General features: G+C 64.1%; 1 protein-coding gene across 1 annotated transcript in view; it reads right to left on the bottom strand.

Moving 5' to 3' along the window:
- The window catches only part of MYO15A (myosin XVA), a 51825-nt gene extending 39529 nt beyond the window's left edge, over window positions 1–12296 (bottom strand). The window contains exons 1-10 of the mRNA XM_090023195.1: window positions 8484–12296; window positions 6538–6617; window positions 5972–6035; window positions 5479–5588; window positions 4938–5012; window positions 4541–4631; window positions 2869–2972; window positions 1499–1562; window positions 1312–1425; window positions 417–578 (exon numbers count right to left, since the gene is read on the bottom strand). Of these exons, the coding sequence (XP_089879321.1) occupies window positions 417–578; window positions 1312–1425; window positions 1499–1562; window positions 2869–2972; window positions 4541–4631; window positions 4938–5012; window positions 5479–5588; window positions 5972–6035; window positions 6538–6617; window positions 8484–12296 (4677 nt within the window). The remainder of the gene's footprint in view (window positions 1–416; window positions 579–1311; window positions 1426–1498; window positions 1563–2868; window positions 2973–4540; window positions 4632–4937; window positions 5013–5478; window positions 5589–5971; window positions 6036–6537; window positions 6618–8483) is intronic.
- Between the last annotated feature and the right edge of the window lie 7246 nt (window positions 12297–19542).

Below are 19542 nucleotides of genomic sequence, written 5' to 3'. Positions count from 1 at the left end.
GTGCCGGGTGGGACGCCGCGGGCCGGAGCACCGTGCACGGGGATGCGGTCCCACCTCTGCGGGAGCACGGCCCCACTCCCCCAGCAGCGGCGGATCAGTGCAGCTCCCCTGGTGTCAGCTGGGCTCTGCTGATTTGTGCCAGCCCACGGCCAAAGTCACAGCACGGAGCCCCCTTCCTCTGGCTTGCCCTGCTACCTCCATGAATCCGGCCACAGCGCCAGCAGTGTTTGGGGACCACAAACTCCAGGAAAGGGAAATATTGAGGCCTGGGTTCAACCCTGAGCCACATCTGCCCTTGCTGTGGTAGGGGGGTCACAGCATGGGGGGGTCTCGCACTGCAGGGCAGGTCTCGGAGACTGCCAACATCATCTCCAGCTCCCGGGCCCCCGCGCTGCTCCGCGCCCAGAGCCGGTTACCTCGTATTTCTCAAAGTAGACGTTCCCCAGGTGGAGGATGGAAGACAGGATGCGGAAGATGCTGTTCTGGTCCTCGATGCTGAAGTTCAGGTTCTCCATGGATGTCACCAACCGCCGGAAATCCTCGGCATCGCTCTTGCCAGAGATCTCGCAGTTACCTCCCTGCACAGGTTTACAGCAGAGGACACAGGGCTGGCAGGACCCTCAGGAGGCCATCGCTAGCCTAACCCCTGCTAACGGCAGGGTCGGCCTGGTAAAACCGTCCTGGACAAAGGTCTGTCTAAGATGCTTATACAAGGAGACTCCACAGCCTCTCTAGGGAACCTCCCTTACCGTGAGAAAGTCCTTCCTGTTATTCCACCTCCATCTCCCCCTGGTTGCAATGCTTCTCCCGTCCCCTGGAGATGGGGAGAATAGACTACCACCACCCTCTTTATAATAACCCCTTTTGTATTTGAAGACTGTTATCAAATCCCCGCTTTGTCCTTTCTTCTCTGGACTGAATAATCCCAGTCCTGCCAACCTTTCCTTGTGCATCATGTTGCCCAGCTTCCAGTCATCCCTGTTGCTCTCCACTGGCCTCCTTCCAGTTTATCTACAACACCCGTGAAGAGCATCGCTCAAAACTAGACACGGGGCTCCATGTGAGGCCTCGCTGTGCAAACCAGGCACAGAAACTATCTGTACTGACCCAGTGCCAGGGTCCCGGGAGCGACCCGGATGTCACAAGGGCAGGGACCTTGCACCAGCTGCAGAAAGGCATCGCCATGCAGGATCGCCTGCTAGCTTGCCGGGTCAGTGTGGGGGGCACCAGCTTTGCCGACATGCTTGCACAAGACCTTGCACCATCGTTCCCAGGTCCAGCGGGGAAGCCTGATGGCTGGGGGCTGCCCACCTGGTTCAGATAGTAGTACGTTTCTGCTTCCTGCAGGAAGAATCGCTGCTTCTGCTGGGAAGGAAGGCCGGCCAGCATCTCGTAGAATATGTGATAGTTCCTTTCATCTTTGGCCTACGACACAATGGACGGAGGAAGCATTGGGGTAGTGTCATAGGGGCCGTGGGGTGGGGACATGGGGACTCACCTGAAACACAATCCTTGATTTCTCAAGAAGGTACTGCGAGGTTATGGCACCACAGATAAAGCCGCTGGGAGAGACAAAGATTAGCGTCTGGGCTTGGCCGTCTCAATAGGCAGACGACAGCGAGGGAAGGACTAGGGTCCGCTTGCACCCCGCCTACCGCCAGTACGGGGCCCTGGGTGGGAGAGACACTCCCACGCCACCCTACCCCCATACCCACTCCACGGGCCAGAAGAAGCCCACGGTCTGCCCAGATGGGAATTCCTCCCTGAACCCAAAGCAGCAACCAGCTTAGTTCCCTGCCAGAGCGATCGCAGGGGCTGCCAGCCAGGCATCTCACTCCTGTGCCCGGCACTGTCTGGGCATTTGACCTCATCCACTGAGCTCTGGACTCCCAGAGAGGAGCAGCCTGCTGTCCAGCTGCATTGCGGTCACCTGCCCATGCCCCAGCGCAGCCAAGGGAGAGCCAGGAGTAGCCTCTCCGCTTGGTTCCTGCCATTGCACAGCCAGCAGAGAGCACAGGCTGGCAACCTCAGCCCAGCACACCGGGACTGGTGGTTAAACCCCCTGTGCTAAAGCCTGGTGCCAAGGAGGGCCAGGCCTGAGTGTGGGCAGGGACGGAGACTCCTCTGCTCCTCCAGACGGGCTGACACAGGATCAGTGCACCCTGCATCCACACAAGGGCTTGGACTAGTGACCCAAGAGGTCCCCTCCAGCCCGAGAAGGCTCCAATGGTGTTTGAGCCCCCTGCACCCATGCATTCAGTGAGGTGGCCAGTGTCCAAATGGATGGAGAGACCGAGAGAAGGACGCAACCGTGGCTGCATTCCCAGGACCGGTGAGAAAGGAGGCCAAGAAGCCCCTGCCTTATGTGGTGGTCGGGGGGTGGGGCAGCTTTTTACGTGCTATCCCCATTTAAAGCCCTTCATGCCCACCATGATCTCTGCAGGCTGGCGAGGTGGCACCAGCCCTGGGATGGGTCTGTCACCTGGGATGGCAGAGCCAAGGAGGAGGAATATTGCTCAGCAGCTCATGCCATCATCACAGCTGCCTCTGCAGAGCCAGCGACTGCATGGGCCTGTGTCTGCCACCCAGCTACAGGCAGAAGTCACCACCGTGGCTGAGCAGCTGGCCCGGCATTGTGGGCTTGAAAGCAGACCCTTGCCCCAGGAGCAAGGACACACAGGGGCAGCCGTTGCTTCGGAGGGGAACGGGAAACAAGAAGCCATGTCACCCGAGGGGACCTACCGGGGTCGCGACGGGGCAGCACAGAGGTGGGACCAGGGTGGGGGGCTTGTGGGGGGCAGGGTGGGCCACGCGCAGCATGAGGAAGGGAAGGGGCAAGGCGTTGCGTGCCAGCTTGGTGTTACTTACTCCTCCAGAAAGATTTCCACAAATTTCCCAAACCTGCTGGAGTTGTCGTTCCTCACGGTTTTGGCATTTCCGAAGGATTCCAGCAAGGGCGTCGCTTCCAGGATCTGCCCCGCCAGACGGAGAGAACGGGAGGGGCCGGTCAGCCTGGGGACGAAGCCAGGACCCTGGGCAACGGGTCCCTCCTCAACACAACTGAGCCAGCCGGCAGCAAGGGGATAACGCCCTCAGCTCCCCAGGGCCGGGGTGGAAGTGATGTCTCCATCCCCAAGCCCAGCCCTTGCCCTGGCACTGACTTCCACAATGGTGCACAGCTTTCATTAGGTGCAAGAGTACATGGCCACCGCCCCCACGCGACCAGGGAGAAACCAGCCGCCTCGCAGGACACCCAGGGAGACCGGGTGAAACACGGAGCCAAGCCACGTCAAACCCAAGCCAGAAACATGCAACAGAGAAGTCAGCGGTGGTGGGGAGCTGTCGGCTCTTCAGGGCAGGCTCCTGGCCGAGGGACCTGGCCACACACCTGCCATGCCGAGGCCTGGCCCTGTCTGGGACTCGGAGGGGCTGCCAGCAAGTTGGTGCCTGCAGCCTTGGCCTGTCCATCAGGGCTCCAGGCGGGCTCCCACCCTCAGCTTGGGGGTGGAAATCAGCCCCCCATGGTGCTCAGGGATAGGAGACCTCAGCCCATGGCAACCTCTCTTTGTGAGCTCCTGATTAAACGGTGCCTCCGTGCTGCACATGGAGCTGAGCAGGAGTGAGAAGGGACCTGGATTTCAGTCCTTTGAGTTCTTCTAGGCAAGCAATCCCCGCTGAGCTTTGCAGAGGGAGGAGGTGAATGCAGCAAGCTCCTAATCAGACACAGGAGCCCCTGGCTGGGTAATGAAGGGGGTCATAGGGGTCTCAGCTGGTTGAAAGGGTGCTGGGGTCTGTAGCTCCCCCCTGATTATGGCTGAAGGCAGGAAAGATGAGCAAAGTGCCACATACGGAGCCAGCAAGAAGTTATTCACTGCAAAACCATGCACAAGGCTCCAGGCTGCCAGCCCGAGTCGGGCAAAGCTCCTCTGAGTCCAGAGCAGCAGGACTGAGGCCCAGGGAGAGGACACGGCAGGCCATGCAGCACCGCACGCACAACCGTGTACCTTTATCTAGAGGAGCCGGCAGGAAGCAGGGGAGCAATGGGAGCAGGGTCAGTAGCACGCAGGCAGCGAGGGGCAGGTGAGGCACTGCACGTGCTGAGAGAGCTCTGATTTGCTCCTAGGGACCAGAAGCCAGCCTGCTGCCCCCATGGAGCTGAGCCGGTTTGCAATGCTGCTCATTGCCAAGGGCAGCTCCCAGCTCCATCGGGGGAACCAGCGGCAGGATGGTGCCTGGAGACCCCAAGCGCATCACAAGGATGTGTGGTTGGGCAGCAAACTGGAAGCCCTGGGGAGAAGTGGCTGCGAGGAGCCTGCATTGCATGGAGAGAACGGAGCAGCTCCACTGGCACTAGACACATGCCTGGGGGACGGCCACGTCTGCCGGGCATCCAGCAGGCAGGGGTGCCAAGGGGCTGCACCAGGTATACCTGGGGCAAGGCCCCTGCAGTGCATTCTGGGTATATTGGGGGAAGATGTCAGCACCTCCACGTCAGACACCCCCCACCAACAACACGGGGTCTCCGGCGGGAATGCCGTACCTGCTGTGTTGCGCTGCGCTTCTTGTTGACTGCGGCCAGGTAACGCAGGATCAGCTTGGTGGCTTCTGTTTTGCCCGAGCCACTTTCACCACTGGAAAGCAAAGACCAGGTCCCTTCACGTGAGAAGGATCAGAGCCCTGGTCCCATAGGAACAACAGCAAAGTCCCCTTGACTGCAACCAGCAAAGACCCCGGACCAGGGGTGACTTCATCGCGAACTGAAGGAGTTCAGGGCTGGGTAAAGATGCCAGGGGGGCAGGCCAAGGGAGGAGCATCTCCCATCCTGCTGCAGAACAGGTCTGGCATGGCAGAGGCTCTGCCAACCAGCCCCGACCCAGCCCCACAGGGACCCCCTCTCCAAGAGGAAGGGGCACGTGGCCCTCGCAGCAGGCTCTCACCTGATGATAATACACTGGTTGCGTTTGGCATCCATCACTTTGCTGTAGGCGACATTTGCAATAGCGAAGAGATGCCTGTGAAGGGGAAGCCAGATGTGGGATTGCTCAGGCTAAAACACTCTTGCTCTGCAGGGTCCCATCAGCCTCCCTGCCCGGTCCACAGACCCTCCGCTGCTTGGAGCCAAGCCAGCGCCGTCTCCCTAGTCGCCCTCCTTCTCCAGTTCTGGCCGGCCACATGGTCCGCGCTTTAGTTATCCACACAGGGACCAACACCAAGTCAACCACCCACTGCAGTGTCCCCAGCCCATTGCCAGGACTCGTGGAGTATGCCAGCAGCTGGACGCCAGCTCTCTGGGCAGAGGAAGGAGTACTCTCAGGAGCCACAGCTTCTAGGCCCGGGTCCCCAGTCACAACAGCCTGGGCTCAGGTTGTAGCAGGGTGCTCAGCTCTACAGCGCACCACAGCCATCTCGGCTCAGATGCAGCTGTGACAAGCCAGGCAGTGTCCAGCCCCCGGGGCCATGCCAGCTAGAAGTACTTACGGCGGGTTCTCGCCCAGCGCCTTCCCTTCATACTGCAGCACCTGGTCCGTCCCGTAGATGTTGTACATCTTGTAGGGGTTCACGGACACCAAGATGCTTCCGATATAGGTCTGTTGGTGGAAGAGGGGGTGCAGAGGGAGAGCTGGTTAGCGGAGTGGTCTGGGTGCTGCACCACGGAAGAGGAGGTGTGGGGGCAAGCTGAGCCCCCGAGCCAGGAAGGATGATCAAGGGTTGCATGCGAGGCCAGAAGGACTCCCCTGAGCCCCGGCACCTCTCTGGGGAGCATCCCCCGCAAAGGAGAGACGTGGCACTGAACAGCAAGCAGAGACAGAACGGGGCCAAAACCCAAGTGTCCAGGTGTGCTGACCCCAACCCCACCCAACACGTGGATCTCGGGGAAGCAACTGCTGCCAGGGCCAGGGCCAGGCCCCTCCGGGAGACACCGCAGGGCCCCATACAGAGCTCTGAGTCCCTCCTGCCGCTGGGAACGTACGTAGATCAGCTCGTGCTCAAACCTCTTCCTGATGTTATACAGCACCACGAACTCCTGCAGGTCCCTGCAACAGAGCACAGACCCGCTGTCGCCCCCAGCAAAGGCAGCTGATGGCCAGAAAACCCTATGGGCAGGAACCCGGGCACCCGGGCTCAGCTCATGGCTACCCAGGTGGGGGCGAGGGAATCCACCCCAGGCAGGCGGTGGCAAGCGGAGATGGCCAGAGAGGCTGGCAGCATCTTCTAGGGGGTCAGAGGAGCTGCCGTGTATCTGCAGGAGCTAGTCACAGCAGCGGGAGGACTGTGTCTGAGTCGGTGCCTGGGGATGGCACCGTGCATGGTGCTGTACCTAGACGCAGGGAGAGGCAGCCTCTGCCCACGGCGCTTGCAATGTCAATAAACAAGGGACACGGGGGCTGCGGGGAGAGGGCTGTGACGTGTCCAGGATCACACAGGAGATGGGGGGCAGAGCGGTCACACTGCCGTAGCCCCGACAGCTCCCAGGCTTGCACCCCGGGCCCCGTGTCCCCACTGGGAGCCAGACGCCTGCACCCGCTCGTCACTCACTCCAGCTGCGTCATGTCCTCCACGCCATCCTCTTCCCGGCACTCCCGGAACAGGTAGGGCAGGTGGCGGATAGCGTGCATCTGTGCATGGACGGTGGGACACGTGGTTACAAGAGGGGCCGGGGGGTGCGCCGGCCATGACTCGGTGCTGCGCTCCAACAGCCGCTGCTCCCGGCAGGGCAAACTAAGCATGCAGGGCTGGGGGCAGGGTGGGTGCTCTGCAGCAACCCCTGCGGGAAGATGCAACCAGAGGGGGAGAATGAACCCCACGTGCTCCCCTGCTGTCAGGGCCCTCCCTTGCAGGAGCCCAGCCCACGCTCGCTAGGGGACAGGCCAGCTAGGCTGCAATAGGGAGGGGGCACAGGCCCCGAAGTGAGGATGAGGCATGGCACAAGCAGGGGGAGATGCGAGGAGCCCTGGCTAGTGCTGGAGCAGCTGCAGGCACATGCATCCCTGCTCCATCCTGCAGGACTCAGCCAGGGCCGGAGGGGGACGTGAGCAGGAAGAGGGCAGGGCGCTGCTCCAAGCGGCTGAAGCCCAGGGTGCTGCATCCCGCCCAGCTCCCGCTGGCTCTAGCCCACCCAGGGCTCTTCCCTGCACCGTGTTGGTCCTCGGCACTGCACACACGACCGCAGAGCCGGGCACGGCCCAGACAGGCCACGCTGCAGGTGCGGGAGCCCCTGGGAGTCAGGGAGCCGTGGCTCTCCTCCCCCAGCCAAGGCTGGGTCACACCCTTTGGCCCATTCTCTTGCACTCTGTCTAAAGGGCCCTAAATGCCTCCAGCAGCATCGGTTGAAGCCATGGAGCGCCGGCTCCTCTGTGAAAAGCCAAAGTAACTAAGAGTCAGTGGCTTTGCAAGGCCAGGCAGTAACCACGGGAGTGTTTCAGTGACCACAGGAGCCGCCTGGAGGGAGTCCAGCCCGCGCCGGCTGGGGCCGGGCAGGCAGCGCCCAGGTAAGCATATCCCAGCACAAGGGGAGGCGGGCTGGGGCAGGGGGCGCATGCGATCCCTGCCAGCCCGCGCCTGCCAAGAGCCTCTCTAATTAAATCTCTCCTCCTGTTCCAGCACAGCGCCTGCCCGCAGATCAGGTCCCCGCATTTGCATTCGGTGCTGTCGTCCCACACCTAGGCCAGAGGTCGCGCGTCTCCTGGTAACCGCGCGTCCTGGATGCCCCCGCAGCGGTGGGGGGGCTCGGGGCTTTTAGGAGCAGCCAGCGCCCGCTGGGTTTGCTCAGCCTGGCTCCCACGCTGGGCCTGGGCAGCTGGGGGCAATGGGCTGCGAGTGGCCATGCCAGCCCCAGGAGGACACAGGTCCCCTCAGTCCTCTGCCCTACTGAGCACCACCGTGCACCCCCCCACTACAGTCCAGCCATCACAGGCTGGATTAGTGCCCACGGCCCAGGCAGCAAGGGAGACCCAGCCTAGCACTGGATGGTCTGTGGGATAAAACGCTTCTGAACTCTCATGTCCGAGGGCGGCTCGCGGGCAAGAGCGGGGAGCAGCACCACTGGGCTCCTGGCTTCCTGGAGCTGCCCTGTTGCTAGCTCCCCATCAGCACCCCCTGAACGGGGACGGGGCGAGGGCAGGGGGGTGGCTCAGGGCACTGCCAAGAGCGGTACGGTAACCCCAGGAGCAGGCAGGATCCGATTGCAACCCCTCGTATCCCTGCCGGCTTCACAGAGCGACCGGTCGCCTCTCTGAGCGACGCATAGCGTACAGCGCACCATTGCCTCCAACGCCGCCGAGCGCAGTGCGGAGGCTCTGCCGCTGCGCCCCCGCGACTCACACGTCCGCACCAGGGCCGGTCCCAGCCCCTGGGAGTTTGCACTCCCCCACCAGGGACGTTAGCCGGCACCGAATCGGTGCACACCCCCGGGGACCCTTCCAGGGCAAAGCCCTGAGGCTGAAGCCTGCCCTCACTGGCCGCACAAGTGGCACCGATATTACCTTCTTGGCCCAGGCCAGCCTCCTGCCCCCAATGACCACGGGCCAGCGGCTTCCATCTCTGCGAGCGGGCAGCGAGGCATGGCGAGTCAGGTGCCCAGGTGCAGTGCCCCCTCGGCCACCCCTTCCTCCTCCTCCTCGCTGGCTGGCCCACCGGCGGGTCTCGCCGGGCAGGTGGCGGACGCCGCTCTCCGAGCACCAGACGCTGGGCATCTCGCGGATGTGCACCGTGTGCTGGTTGGACCAGTGCTGCTTGTAGCGGTGAGACGCCCGCTGGAAGGAGCTCAGCCGCTGGATCTGCGGCGTCACCACCGCGTACCGCCCCGCGCCCTCGTCCGTCAGCAGGTCCTCGTTCACGTACACGCCCGGCGGCTCGTAGTCCTCCGGCACGGAGGGGGCCCAGCTGAAGGCCTGACCGTGCCTGGGCGACGGCGTGGGGGACGCTGGCTTCTGAGCGGGTCCCCGCGCGGGGGGACACCTCAAGTGCTGCGGGGAGCTGGCACCCAGCTGGCCAAACCGCTTCAGGAAGGGGTTCCCCCCGGGCGCTGCACCCCGGCTCGCCCGGGGCTGCCCGTCCTGCTGCAGAAAGGGGTTGTGTGTGGCGGGGTCCGCGTCGGCTGCCCGCAGCACGTCCCAGGCCCTCGGGGCCACCTCTCCGTCCCGCACGGAGGCCTTGCTGCCGGTGGGCCCGTAGTCCTCCAGGACGGCGGGCACCCACTCGTGGGCCGACTTGGGAGCCTCCTGGATGGTAACGCGCCGCCCGCCTTGACCCGCCAGCATCTGCGGGGAGGGGGTCCGGCCAAGCTCCCGGGGGGCCAGGGGGCGGCCCAGCTGCTTCATGAACTGGCTCCTTATGACAGGCTTCACCGCCTTGGTGGGGGGCTCCGTGTGCCTGTTCCACGCCTGGGGCAGCAGCGACGCGTGGCTCACGCTCCCTCCCGCGGCAGGGAAGGAGCCGGGCTGCCGCGGGCGCAGGCGAGACGGCGCGGAGGCGACCGGGAAGCCCGAGCTGAGCGCGTCCGCGGCGAGACGCAGCAGGCCGGTGCTGAGGGGCGCCTGCCCGTCGCCGCGCAGGCTGCTGGCGCGCCTGGGCACGGGCCATGGGGAGGAGACGCGCTGGCTCATGAAACGGTCATGAGCTGGCGCGCACGGGAAGGTGGAGCCTCTCCGTGCCGGGGCCCCGGCGCCGGTGGGGTTGGGCCCCCACGAGGCGGGGGACGCCCCGTCTCGGGCCCCGCTGGGCCTGCTCGGCGAGGGAGAAGGGGCAGCGGAGGAGCCCACGGTCCGCACGAGGGAGCGCAGGGATGGAGGGGGGCCGCGGGGTCCCGGCTGCGGCCTGGAGCCCGAGTCCGGCGAGGGGGAGCGGGCCTCGCTCCGCCGGGACGGCTGCGGGGAGAGCCGCTGGGCGTTGTTATTATTGCTGTGCCCGAATTTTCTCAGCGGCGGGTCCAGGGCCCCCATGCCGGCCAGTTTGTGGCCAAAGCGCTTGTAGGCCGGCTCGGTCGCCGGGGGCCGGCGCGGTGGCGGCGGGTCGTCGTGGGGGATGTCGAACCGCCTCACGGCGAGCTGAGCCGACGGCGACCGGCCCGGCTTGGGGGAAGACGTGGCGCTCGGCCTGGCCGCGGGCTGCGGGGACGGCGCCTGCCTCTGAGCGAACAGCGAGGAGACCACCCGCCGGAAGGGCGCCGGCGTGGGGGGCCTCTCCTTCGCCTCCGGCCCCCGGTGCTTCAGGATGGGCTTGGGCTGGGAGAGGGACTTCAGTAAGAACTGGCCCAGGGGGCTGCTCCCGTATTGCCTGGCCGGCGCGTCGGGAGCCCGCGTGCCCGGGCGGCCCCCGAACGGGCTGAAGGGCGCGGCGCGCGGCTCGTAGGGGTTGTAGTCGTCCTCCTCTTGCCGCAGGTGCGGGGACGGCGGGAGGGTGACGTCCAGCTTGTCTTGGCCGAACAGCTTCACCTGCGGCCTGGGGAAGAGCCGGAGCTGCCTGTTCAGCGGCAGCCGGGAGGGCGGCGCGTCCTCGGGGCCCTGCTCCTCGAAGAAGGGATAATCCCCGTCCCCGTTCTCTGCCTCCTCCAGCTCCTCCAGCTCCAGGATGTCGTCCAAGGGGCAGGCGTAAGGGTTGTAGGCAGCCTGAGCGTGAGGCGCCCACGCGTAGTCGTCGTAAGCCATTTCGCGCGGAGGGTAGTCGTCGTCCGGGTACCCCGCTTCCTCGGGCCCCGGGCCGTAAGTCCCGCCGGGGGCACCGTACTGGTCCTCGTAGTAGCCGTCCAGCCCCGTCTGGTCCTCGTAGTAGTCTGCGTCCCCCCCGTAGTGGTCGCAGGGCTCGTACAGGGAGTAGCGGGCCGGGGCCGCGGTGCTCTGGTCTTCGTACTCCGCGTAGCCATACTGGCTCTGCAGGGGGTCGTCGTAGTAGTCCCCGCCGTGCGCGTACAGCCCGCACTCATCTTCCACCTCCTCGCCTGGGTAGGTCTCAAAATTCGACGCCCCTCCATACCCGTTCCCGTAACTGCCCGGTGCCTGGAAGTAGCTCTCCTCATCCGCGTAGCCATACGGCACCGGGGGGCTATAGGAGCTGCCCGCTCCTTGGTGGTAGCCGTGGTACGGCGAGGGCTCGGTGAAGTCCTCGTACCCGCTCGCCCCGCAGTGCATGTAGTGCTTGGAGGGCCCGCCTTGTCCCAAACCTGCCTGGCGACCGCAGTCCTCTCCCCCGGGCCCGTAGGGACTCTGCCCTCCCGAAAGACGGTGCAGGCTGGCGCAGTGCCGCGCGAGCTCCTCTTCGGAGGTGATGGGGAGCTTCTTGGCCCCGATGCGGGACAGGCGGCGCTGCGTGGCGGACCTCTCCTGGGGGGAAAGCCGGTCGTCCTGTTTGAAGAGGAACTTTCTGGCCAGCCAGGTAGTGGCGGCCGACACTTTGCTCAGGATCTGAGCTCGGGGCTTGAATTTCTCCTTTGTTGCGGGAGGGAGCGGGCTGCCAGAGGACCCGGCGCTCTCCTCAGCTTTCCCTCCCAGCTTAATCAGCAGGTAGGAAGGTTTCTTTGGGCTCCTGCCAGGTTCTTCTTTCCGCTTCTTCCCCAGGCCCTTAAAGCGCACCATCAGGTTGGAGGTGGATTTCAGCACCGCCTTGTTCTTGGCCTTCCTCCTCTTCTTCGTGCTGCTTTTGTTCAGCCCCCAGAAGAACCGGGAGGCGTTTTTGAACTGGCCCTTCTTGGAGGGCTTCGGCCCCTTCTTCTTGAAACCCAGGAAGAGCTTGGACGTGCTCTTCAGGCTCCTCTTCGGCTTCAGCGCAGCCTCCTCCTGGGCTGGCTCGGCCTCCTCCTTCGCCGGCGCGGCCTCGTCCTTCGCCTCCTTGCCAGCCCCTTTCAGCTGGCCTTTGCCAAAACCTTTCTTGGCCCCTTTCTTCCCCTTGGCATCGGCTGGCGGGGGGGCACCTTTCTTCTTCGTTTTCTTATCGGAGTCACCTTCTGCCTTGGCCCCCTCCTTGCTCTCCTCTTCCACCTGCCCCTTCTTCCCCTTGCCCGCCCTCTTGCCGGCAGCTTTGGCAGCTGGTCCCCTTTTGTCCTTCCCTTTCTTCTTTTTCGGGTCCTCCTCCACTTCCTCTACTGCTTCCTCGGCCGCTTCCACCGGTGCCGCCTCTGCCTCTTCTTCATCCCCCTCCGCGGCATCGCCCTTCGTCAGCTCGGTGTCCGATGCCTCCTCCGGCTCATCGACCTCATCCTTCTTCCCCTTCTTCCCTTTGCCCTTGGCCGACTCCTTCCCTTTGCCCCCTTTGGCATCGGCTTTCGCTCCTTTGCTCTCCTCCTTGCCTTTTTTGCCGGCCATGTTGGGGCTGCCGCGGGTTCATGCTCCCGTCCCCGGGCACGGCCTCCCCATGCGTCACCCGAGCAGGGGGGCGGTTTACAGCTGCGTCGATGCAGGAGGTCGCCTCTGCCCGTACCCCTTCTTTGAGCAGAGGCGATGGGGACGAGGGTTCAAAGCCCCATGCTCGTGCTGTGCAGATGCCTTTGCGAGCCGCTCGGACGGTCTCTTTAGCAGCAAGAGGACGGCGCCTTTTCTGGAGCAGCAACAGGAAACGGGGGCTTGGCTTGATTTACCTTTGTGGGGTTCCAGCAAGGCGGGCACCATCCATGCTCCCCAGGCACTGACCTTCTCCATTCACTTGCAAACGCTAACGCGCCGCCTGGCCGGCGGTGACACCTTCCCGAGAGCCGCGGCCTCTTCGGAGCATCCTCAGGCAAACCCGGTCCTCAGCCCTCTGGGACAGCCATCGCCTTGGAGCCCCGCAGCGTCCCCCCGGCCAGGACTCCTCAGCCCAGCCCACAAGGCGCTTGCTGCCTTTCTGCAAGGACCCCGGCGTTCAGACGTCAAGTTGTTGTGGCTGTGCTGAGGCACTGTAACCGTATCTCCTGGGCTCATGGCCGTATGAATAATGCAGGTGGGCTGCACCGTCTCTACTCCGAGACTTTTCCAAAGGAGCAACCAGAAAGCAAAGAAGTAGAGGGGACCTTGGCCGCTGGCTCGGGCCAGCCCCCCACACCAAGGCCACAAGGAACCGAGAGCAACCTAGAGGACAACGTGGTCGAGCTGGGTGGTGACCACGCTTCCTGGAGGGCGAGGTCCCCACTCTCCACAAACGGCCTGTGCGCTGCGTACCCGAATGCAGGGTGTCAGGCCCTCCTCCTAGGGTGCCTTTCGCCTCTACTGGCCTTTCTGCTGTGCCTTTCACAGTCAGGAGAGCTGCTCTGACCCCGCCGGGGACCCACCCTTTGTAGGTCACTCCGGCCACGAGACGGAAGACCCCACAGATGCAGCTGGCCTGGTGCAAAGTTGCATTTACCCGAGCAGGGGACCCTCATGTCATGTGCTGGCCAAGTCCCACGAGGCCAGGAGAGGCTGTCCAGGCCCTGGGGGTGAGTATGACAGCTGCAGTTAAATCCAGCCCTGCTGATTGCTGCTGGGAAGTCAGGCAGAGCAGAGGTCAGCGACCGGGACCTACTGGTTTAGCCAGACGGGCACCATCCATCCTAGAGAGTCAGGCCACAGCCAAGATTAGCCACCTCCGCCTGCCTCGGGGACAGCAGAGCAGGAGGGCACCAGTGGGGAACTACTGGAGGAGCATGAGGAAGACAAACCACAGGGCAAAGCCAGGCCCCTTGTGCTGATCCCTACAGGGGAGACACCGTGGCCGATCACTGGCCACCGCAACAAGCATCTTCCCAGCACCTGAGCCTGGGGACACGGACCCAGAGACTTTGCTAAACCCATGAGACTGGAGTTGGGAAGACAAGATCCCTGCAGAGCCAGCCCGGGGTGGGTAGCGAACGCACGACCACCCGCATGCTGCCCAGGTGTTTATAGCAAGGCGACGTGGGGCTGCATGGGGCCGTGTGTGCATGCACGGTGCTTGCATACAGCCCTAAGACAGGCATGTTTGCCTGGCTGGTACACGCAGGTGCCGTTACCCCTGGAAAACTCTGTGCATGCTTGTTAGCCCCTGTGGGCAGCACGGGGGCTCCCAAGGCATGAGCTGAATGCAGAGACTTCACCTGTCTCGGGCAAGCTCCGCATACGTCGCTGATTCCCTCTCAGTTGCACTCCTGGGTGAACCGTGCTCCTGCTTTTTCCTTACGAGTCCCAAGCCCAGGAAAACCCTGGGACCCCCGGGCTGCCCTCCATGGCTGCTGCTGGCACTGACGAAGGAGCTGGGTGTGATACAAGGCTGGTTTTAAGGATGCTCCGAAAACACCTGCAGTCTGAGAGCGCCCAGCAGGGCGCTGGACCGGGTCCCTGGCTGGCCTGGTGGTCGAGAGGGGATGGAGCCCCCCGTGAGTGGGTCTGACGCCTTCTAGCAGAGGACTATAACCAACAAGGTTACAACGCAGCAGGAGTCCGTCCCTGCTCCCGTGAGAAGTAGGATGTGTTTGCCAACATCGCTGTACGGGCCCAGCCGGATGGTTGGCAGAGATGTCAGAACGGCTCTGGGACACCAACCACCTTCCCCAGGGCCGGGAGAGGAGGGGGACGCTGTGCGCGAGATGCCAGGTACCACCAAGGTTTAACTCCACAGCACGAGCCAACATCAGTGCCCGCAGGAGGGAAGCAGGCAGGAAGCCAGCAGCTCTCAGGAGCTACAAATCCAGCGGAGGGGAAGCATCCAGGAGCCGAGCCAAAGGATGCAAAAGAATAAGCCCCTGATGTCTGTGTTTGCACGGAGAGATGGTGACATCTATTGGCCACGGAGTCAATTGGCCGGGTGACAGTCTGGGTGCCCAGCGCCATACGAGTGACCATCAATAATGACGCCCAGGCCTCAGCTGGCACTCGGGTGCTGGGCGCTGTCCGACCGACAACCCAAGCAGTTGCTGCTGCAGTCCAACAGCTCCCGGCCCCAGCATCTGCTTGGCTAACCCGAGGGGCAGGTTTGGTCTGCCCACAACGCCAGCACGTTGCCTGGTGCTGGTATCCCAGTTACAAGGGGAGGCTAATCTGTCCGTGTCTCTGCAGCTGGGGACAAGCTGCGGGAACGGCGTGGCTGCCTCGCCGGAGAGCAGCCCTCCTGCCCAGCCCCGGGCACCCCGTCCACCCCCCGTCGTGCTGGGCTGAAATCAAAGCAGGAGCCTTTTCAATCGTTGGCTAGTCCCCCCGGGGTGCTGTTGTGCACGGTCCTGGGGAGACCCCCCCCATCACCAGCATGACCCTCTTGCACCCAGCATGCTGCAGGCTCTGCCGCCCACCTCCCCTGGCTCTGTGGGGCTGTGCCACGGCCAGATGCAGACCTGAGCAATATCTCCATCAAATAAAGGCCTCTTGCCTAGTGACCGATGGCTGTAGCTGTACCACCGTCCTTGGGCAGCCCCCCGCTACCGGAGAACAGACACCCGCTCACTCCCCATCCAGTCCAGACCCCTCGTGTGTCCGGCCACCCAGCTGCTGCCTATCCATTGCCGCGAGGGAGCTGCCTCCTTGCCCACACCCGCGGCAGAGCATCTCTATCCCCGTGGGAGCAACGAGGCTTACGTTCTGCAGTCAGGTCCTACGGGCCTCCGGCACCGAGCCCGGGAGACGGGCACCACACTCCCATGGTGACTGCAGGCAAACCGGAGCCCGCGAGTGGAGCCAAGCCTGCCCGGAAGCCAAGACGACAAGCAGCAGCTGCAAGCCCCGGGGAGCTGCGAATGGCTCCGGATGAGCAGCGAGGAGAGGGAAGCCCCTCACCTGGGGTGCCCTCCAGTGCCGGCTTCTGCCCCCCCGGCGGTGCCCACCCCTCAGCTCTGTTGCTTCCCGTCCAACAGGTCCAATCCCCTGGGCCTGGTGCAGCCAGCGCCAGCTCTGGGGCTGAAAGGCGGCGCTGGCGTCAGCGCTGCAGGGCGTAAATCACAGAGACAAAGCTCCTGCCAAGCTGTGTGCGTGGCATGACACCCCCAGCCCTGCCCAGAGCCTGCCCGGGATCCACCGCCCTCACGTGGATTAGAGGGCAGCGCCGTGCCTAGGGGCTCAGCACCGCAGGGGCTGCCGGGCTGGATCGGACCCACCGCCAGCGTCCTGCGTCTGACGGCAGCCACCGGCAGATGCTTGAGGCAGGCCCCCGCACAGCTCTCCGAGCAGAGCAGCTGAGGATTAAAGCACCTGCGAGCAGCGGCCCCCTCCACTCACCTGCACAAACGCTCTCGGTCCCTGCGTCGCAGCGGGTTCCCCCGCCGGCAAGCGGAGCCCACGGGCATGGGGATGAGGCCCCGTGCAGCCCTGGAGGGTCACGGAGCCAGGAGCCGAGTTCAACCACAAGGAAAGGGCTTGCACCCAAGACGGAGGTCGGTCCGCACCCACCCCATCCTCGTCCGACCTGTTCCTAGACCTGCCGCGTGGCTACGAGGCCTGGTGCCCAGGCCTCGGCGGCACCCAAACCTGCCCCAGGTCAAGCAGGGGGACGAGGGCCGACGGACAAAATCTGCGCGTGCAAGAGTCCCAAGAGCTTCCTGTGAAGACCACGTCCAAGCACAGGCGCACGAAAGGGCACAGACGAGGGCACACGGGAAATCTTCCTGCCACTGTCACCTACCCCGCAGCTGCAGGACTGTGCCCCTTGGACGTCTCCAGCTGCCCCGTCCAGTATTTCACATTCAGCTACCAAGCAGCTCCCCTTCACCCATTCGCACCGCTGCCCTGCTGCAGTCAGGATTTGGGGGAAACACCCTTTGCTGGGAGCAGCTCTGTGCTCCTTTAGCTTGTTCTGTGGGGCCACAAGATTATCCCCTAGATTTTCACCAAGGGGTGGCAGGAAATCCTGGCGCACCCCAGGCTGGGGCAGTCAGGGGTCCCCAGAAAGCTGCAGGCCCTCCTAGAAATCCCAAGCAAATGCCTTCAGGGTTGGTTCTTCTCCAGCCTGCGGCTTTCTGGACCTCCTCCCTGGCACCGGACACTGGATGTGGGCCGTACTGGTGAGCAGCTCCTTTCCTATCCACTGCCTGTGCAGACAGATCCCCTAAATAGCTCTCCCATAGAGGGGTGCATACTGAGGGCTCAGCCGTGGCCAGGCGGCCCAGGGACCGGAAGGGAGGGAAGCCAGAGGTACCGGGCGCAGCAGTGCAGGACACGTTCCCATGGCTTTGCCCAGAAGAGCTGCGGTTGTCCTTGGTAAGGAGGAAACATCGCTGCCGGGGGCATGGGGAGTGAGTGGCTGGTACAGAGAGGCCCCAGTGCCAGGCGCAGCAGGGGCAGAGACCTATGCACACCGGTTGCACACACATGCTGTGCACACGCAACAGCACCCATCCAGGCATCTTTTGCCACCATGGTTTCCATGCACGTGGGAGTTACGAAGGGTACCACAGCTCCCACCCCATCCCGGGCAGCAACAGTGGCGGCGCCAGGGCACCCCGGGCATCGGGCACCAGGGCAGGAGAGGTGCCCAGGGCCGGCTCTGGGACCTCCACCCACAGTAGCACTGAGAAGCTGCCCAGCACAGACGCGACTGCCAGTGCCTGCTCACACCCCCGGGGCAAAGGCAGTGGGGTCCGGGGCTGGGCACAGGCAGGGCCTTGGGGGAGCAGGGGGAGTGTGGAGAGCCAGGGCCATGCAGGGGCCATGGTCTGAGTGGCACTTTTAGTGCTGATTCACCTGACGGGAGATTCAGCTGGGCGGAGCGGGGCAGGCAGATGCCGGAGCAGCTCTCCCAGCCCTGGGCAGCCCAGAGAAACAGCCGGTGGGGCCAGACAGCCTCTGCCCCATCCTCTCTGCACGGGCCTGTACCCTTCTCTGGGAGGACCCCCTAGTCGAGTCTGGCCTCCCGGTGCCACTTCAGTTCACCAGCGTGTGCAACCTGAGCCCCGGCTGAACCTGCCGCTGTCTGGGCTCGAGCCTCCCTGCCGAGCAGTTAGTCACACCCGCCAGCATGAGGGTTGCACAAATGCCCAGAAACCCCGATCCCACCACCCCCCGATGGGGAGGGGCACCCCCCCCAGGAAGAACTGCCCCGAGACAGCAATAGCCCCAGGGGGCAACCCCCAGCTCCAGTGGGCTCCTCCCGCCCGCTGGTGGAGCTCCTGGGCAGCCAGGACAGGCCCAGCACAGCAGAGCCCCGACACTACGTGCCCCAGCAGCCGCAAGTGAAAACCACGGGGCACAGGGTGAGGGGCTAAACAAGGCTTTGCCATGCCCCGCACCTGGGCAGGACTGCACCAGCACCCCATGGATGGTACCTTCCCCTGTGAGCAGGACCCACGGCTCTGGCTTGCACCATGCCCGGCGGGGCGTCCTCCATGTGCTGCCTGCTTGCAGGTGTTGCTGGGCGTTGGCACTCCCTGCGCCTGCAGCATGTGCAGCCAGCGTGTCGGGTTACAGGCAGGAGGCCCCTCTTTCCCTGTGCGATGGAGGGGCAGGGATGGCACAGGGAGTGGCTGCCTTGGCCGTAGAGGGCAGCCGACCCCCACAACCCCAGTACCTGCCCGGGGCCTGCAGCGGCCTGGGACTCGGCCGCGACAGCTGGCACCAACATCTGGGATAATGTTGCTGGGTCCCTATAGAGGGGCTTCTCAGCGCCCCCCCATGTTGGTCTCGGGGCGATGTGGGGAGGTTGTGCTGCCTGTTGCAGGCTTCCAGGCTCCTTCCCCAGCAAAGCCAGGCCTCTCGGGGAAGCTCACAGTGGGGAGCTGCTGGGCAGAGGGCCACGTGGCAGGATGCTGGGCACCTGTGCAGGGCCCTCATACCCCAGTCCTGCCTGGTGCAAAGCACCGAGCTCGTCCGCCAACACAGAGCTCAGCAAAGCCTCCAATCCATCCACGCTGTCCTGCTGCACAGCCTAATGCCAGGCCTCCCGTCCCCAAACAGCTCCAGCACTCACCTGGGTCTGCCTAGCTTCTCACCCGCCAGCCACCGGGGTCTCTGGCTTCGTACATCCCTGGGTTGCTCAGGCCTTGGCCCCGGGAGCTGCCCTCTGCAAGGGACGTGAGCCACCGGTGCCGGGGGACCACGTCGTTGGCCTGGTGGCTGTGCCGGCTGCTGCTGCTACCCCATGCATATTTGATGAGCGCTATTATTCTCATCTCCACTCATGAGCGGAGCGCTGGGGAGCCAGTCCTGCCTGCAGACCTGCTGGGGGCCAGGAGCAACGCGGCAGCTGAGGAGGTGCAGGGCAGGACCCCAGCTGCTCCCAGGGGGGAAACAGGGGCCTGGGGTAGCTAGGAGGTGCTACTTGCCCTATAAGAGCAACACAGGAGGCTGCCAGGTTGCATCCCTGCCTGCGTGAGCCTGGAGGACTGAGGGAGGGCACCGCAGGGCCAGAGGTACAAGGAACGTACAGTACCTCTCCAGTGACTCGGGGCAGCAAGGCGACAGCTGCTGCCTGCAGGGGAAGGCTTGGGAACAGGGAACAGGGTTGTCTCCCCTGCATGGCTGTTCACAGAGCGACTAGGTCAGCGTGCAGACGGTGCACGGGAGGCCTCTGCCTGCTGCTGCACAGGAATAGCACAGCAGCCTGGGAGGTACTGCCCTGCTCTGAGTGCGCCTAAGGGGCTTGGTGGCCTCTACACTGGGCTTGGACAGCAGCCGGCCAAAGGACAAATTCCCCCAGTCA

Source organism: Crocodylus siamensis, chromosome 12 (assembly GCF_052110815.1).
Source record: "Crocodylus siamensis isolate JL-2025a chromosome 12, ASM5211081v1, whole genome shotgun sequence".
Taxonomy (NCBI): domain Eukaryota; kingdom Metazoa; phylum Chordata; order Crocodylia; family Crocodylidae; genus Crocodylus; species Crocodylus siamensis.
This window is presented reverse-complemented; position numbering and strand designations above follow the sequence as displayed.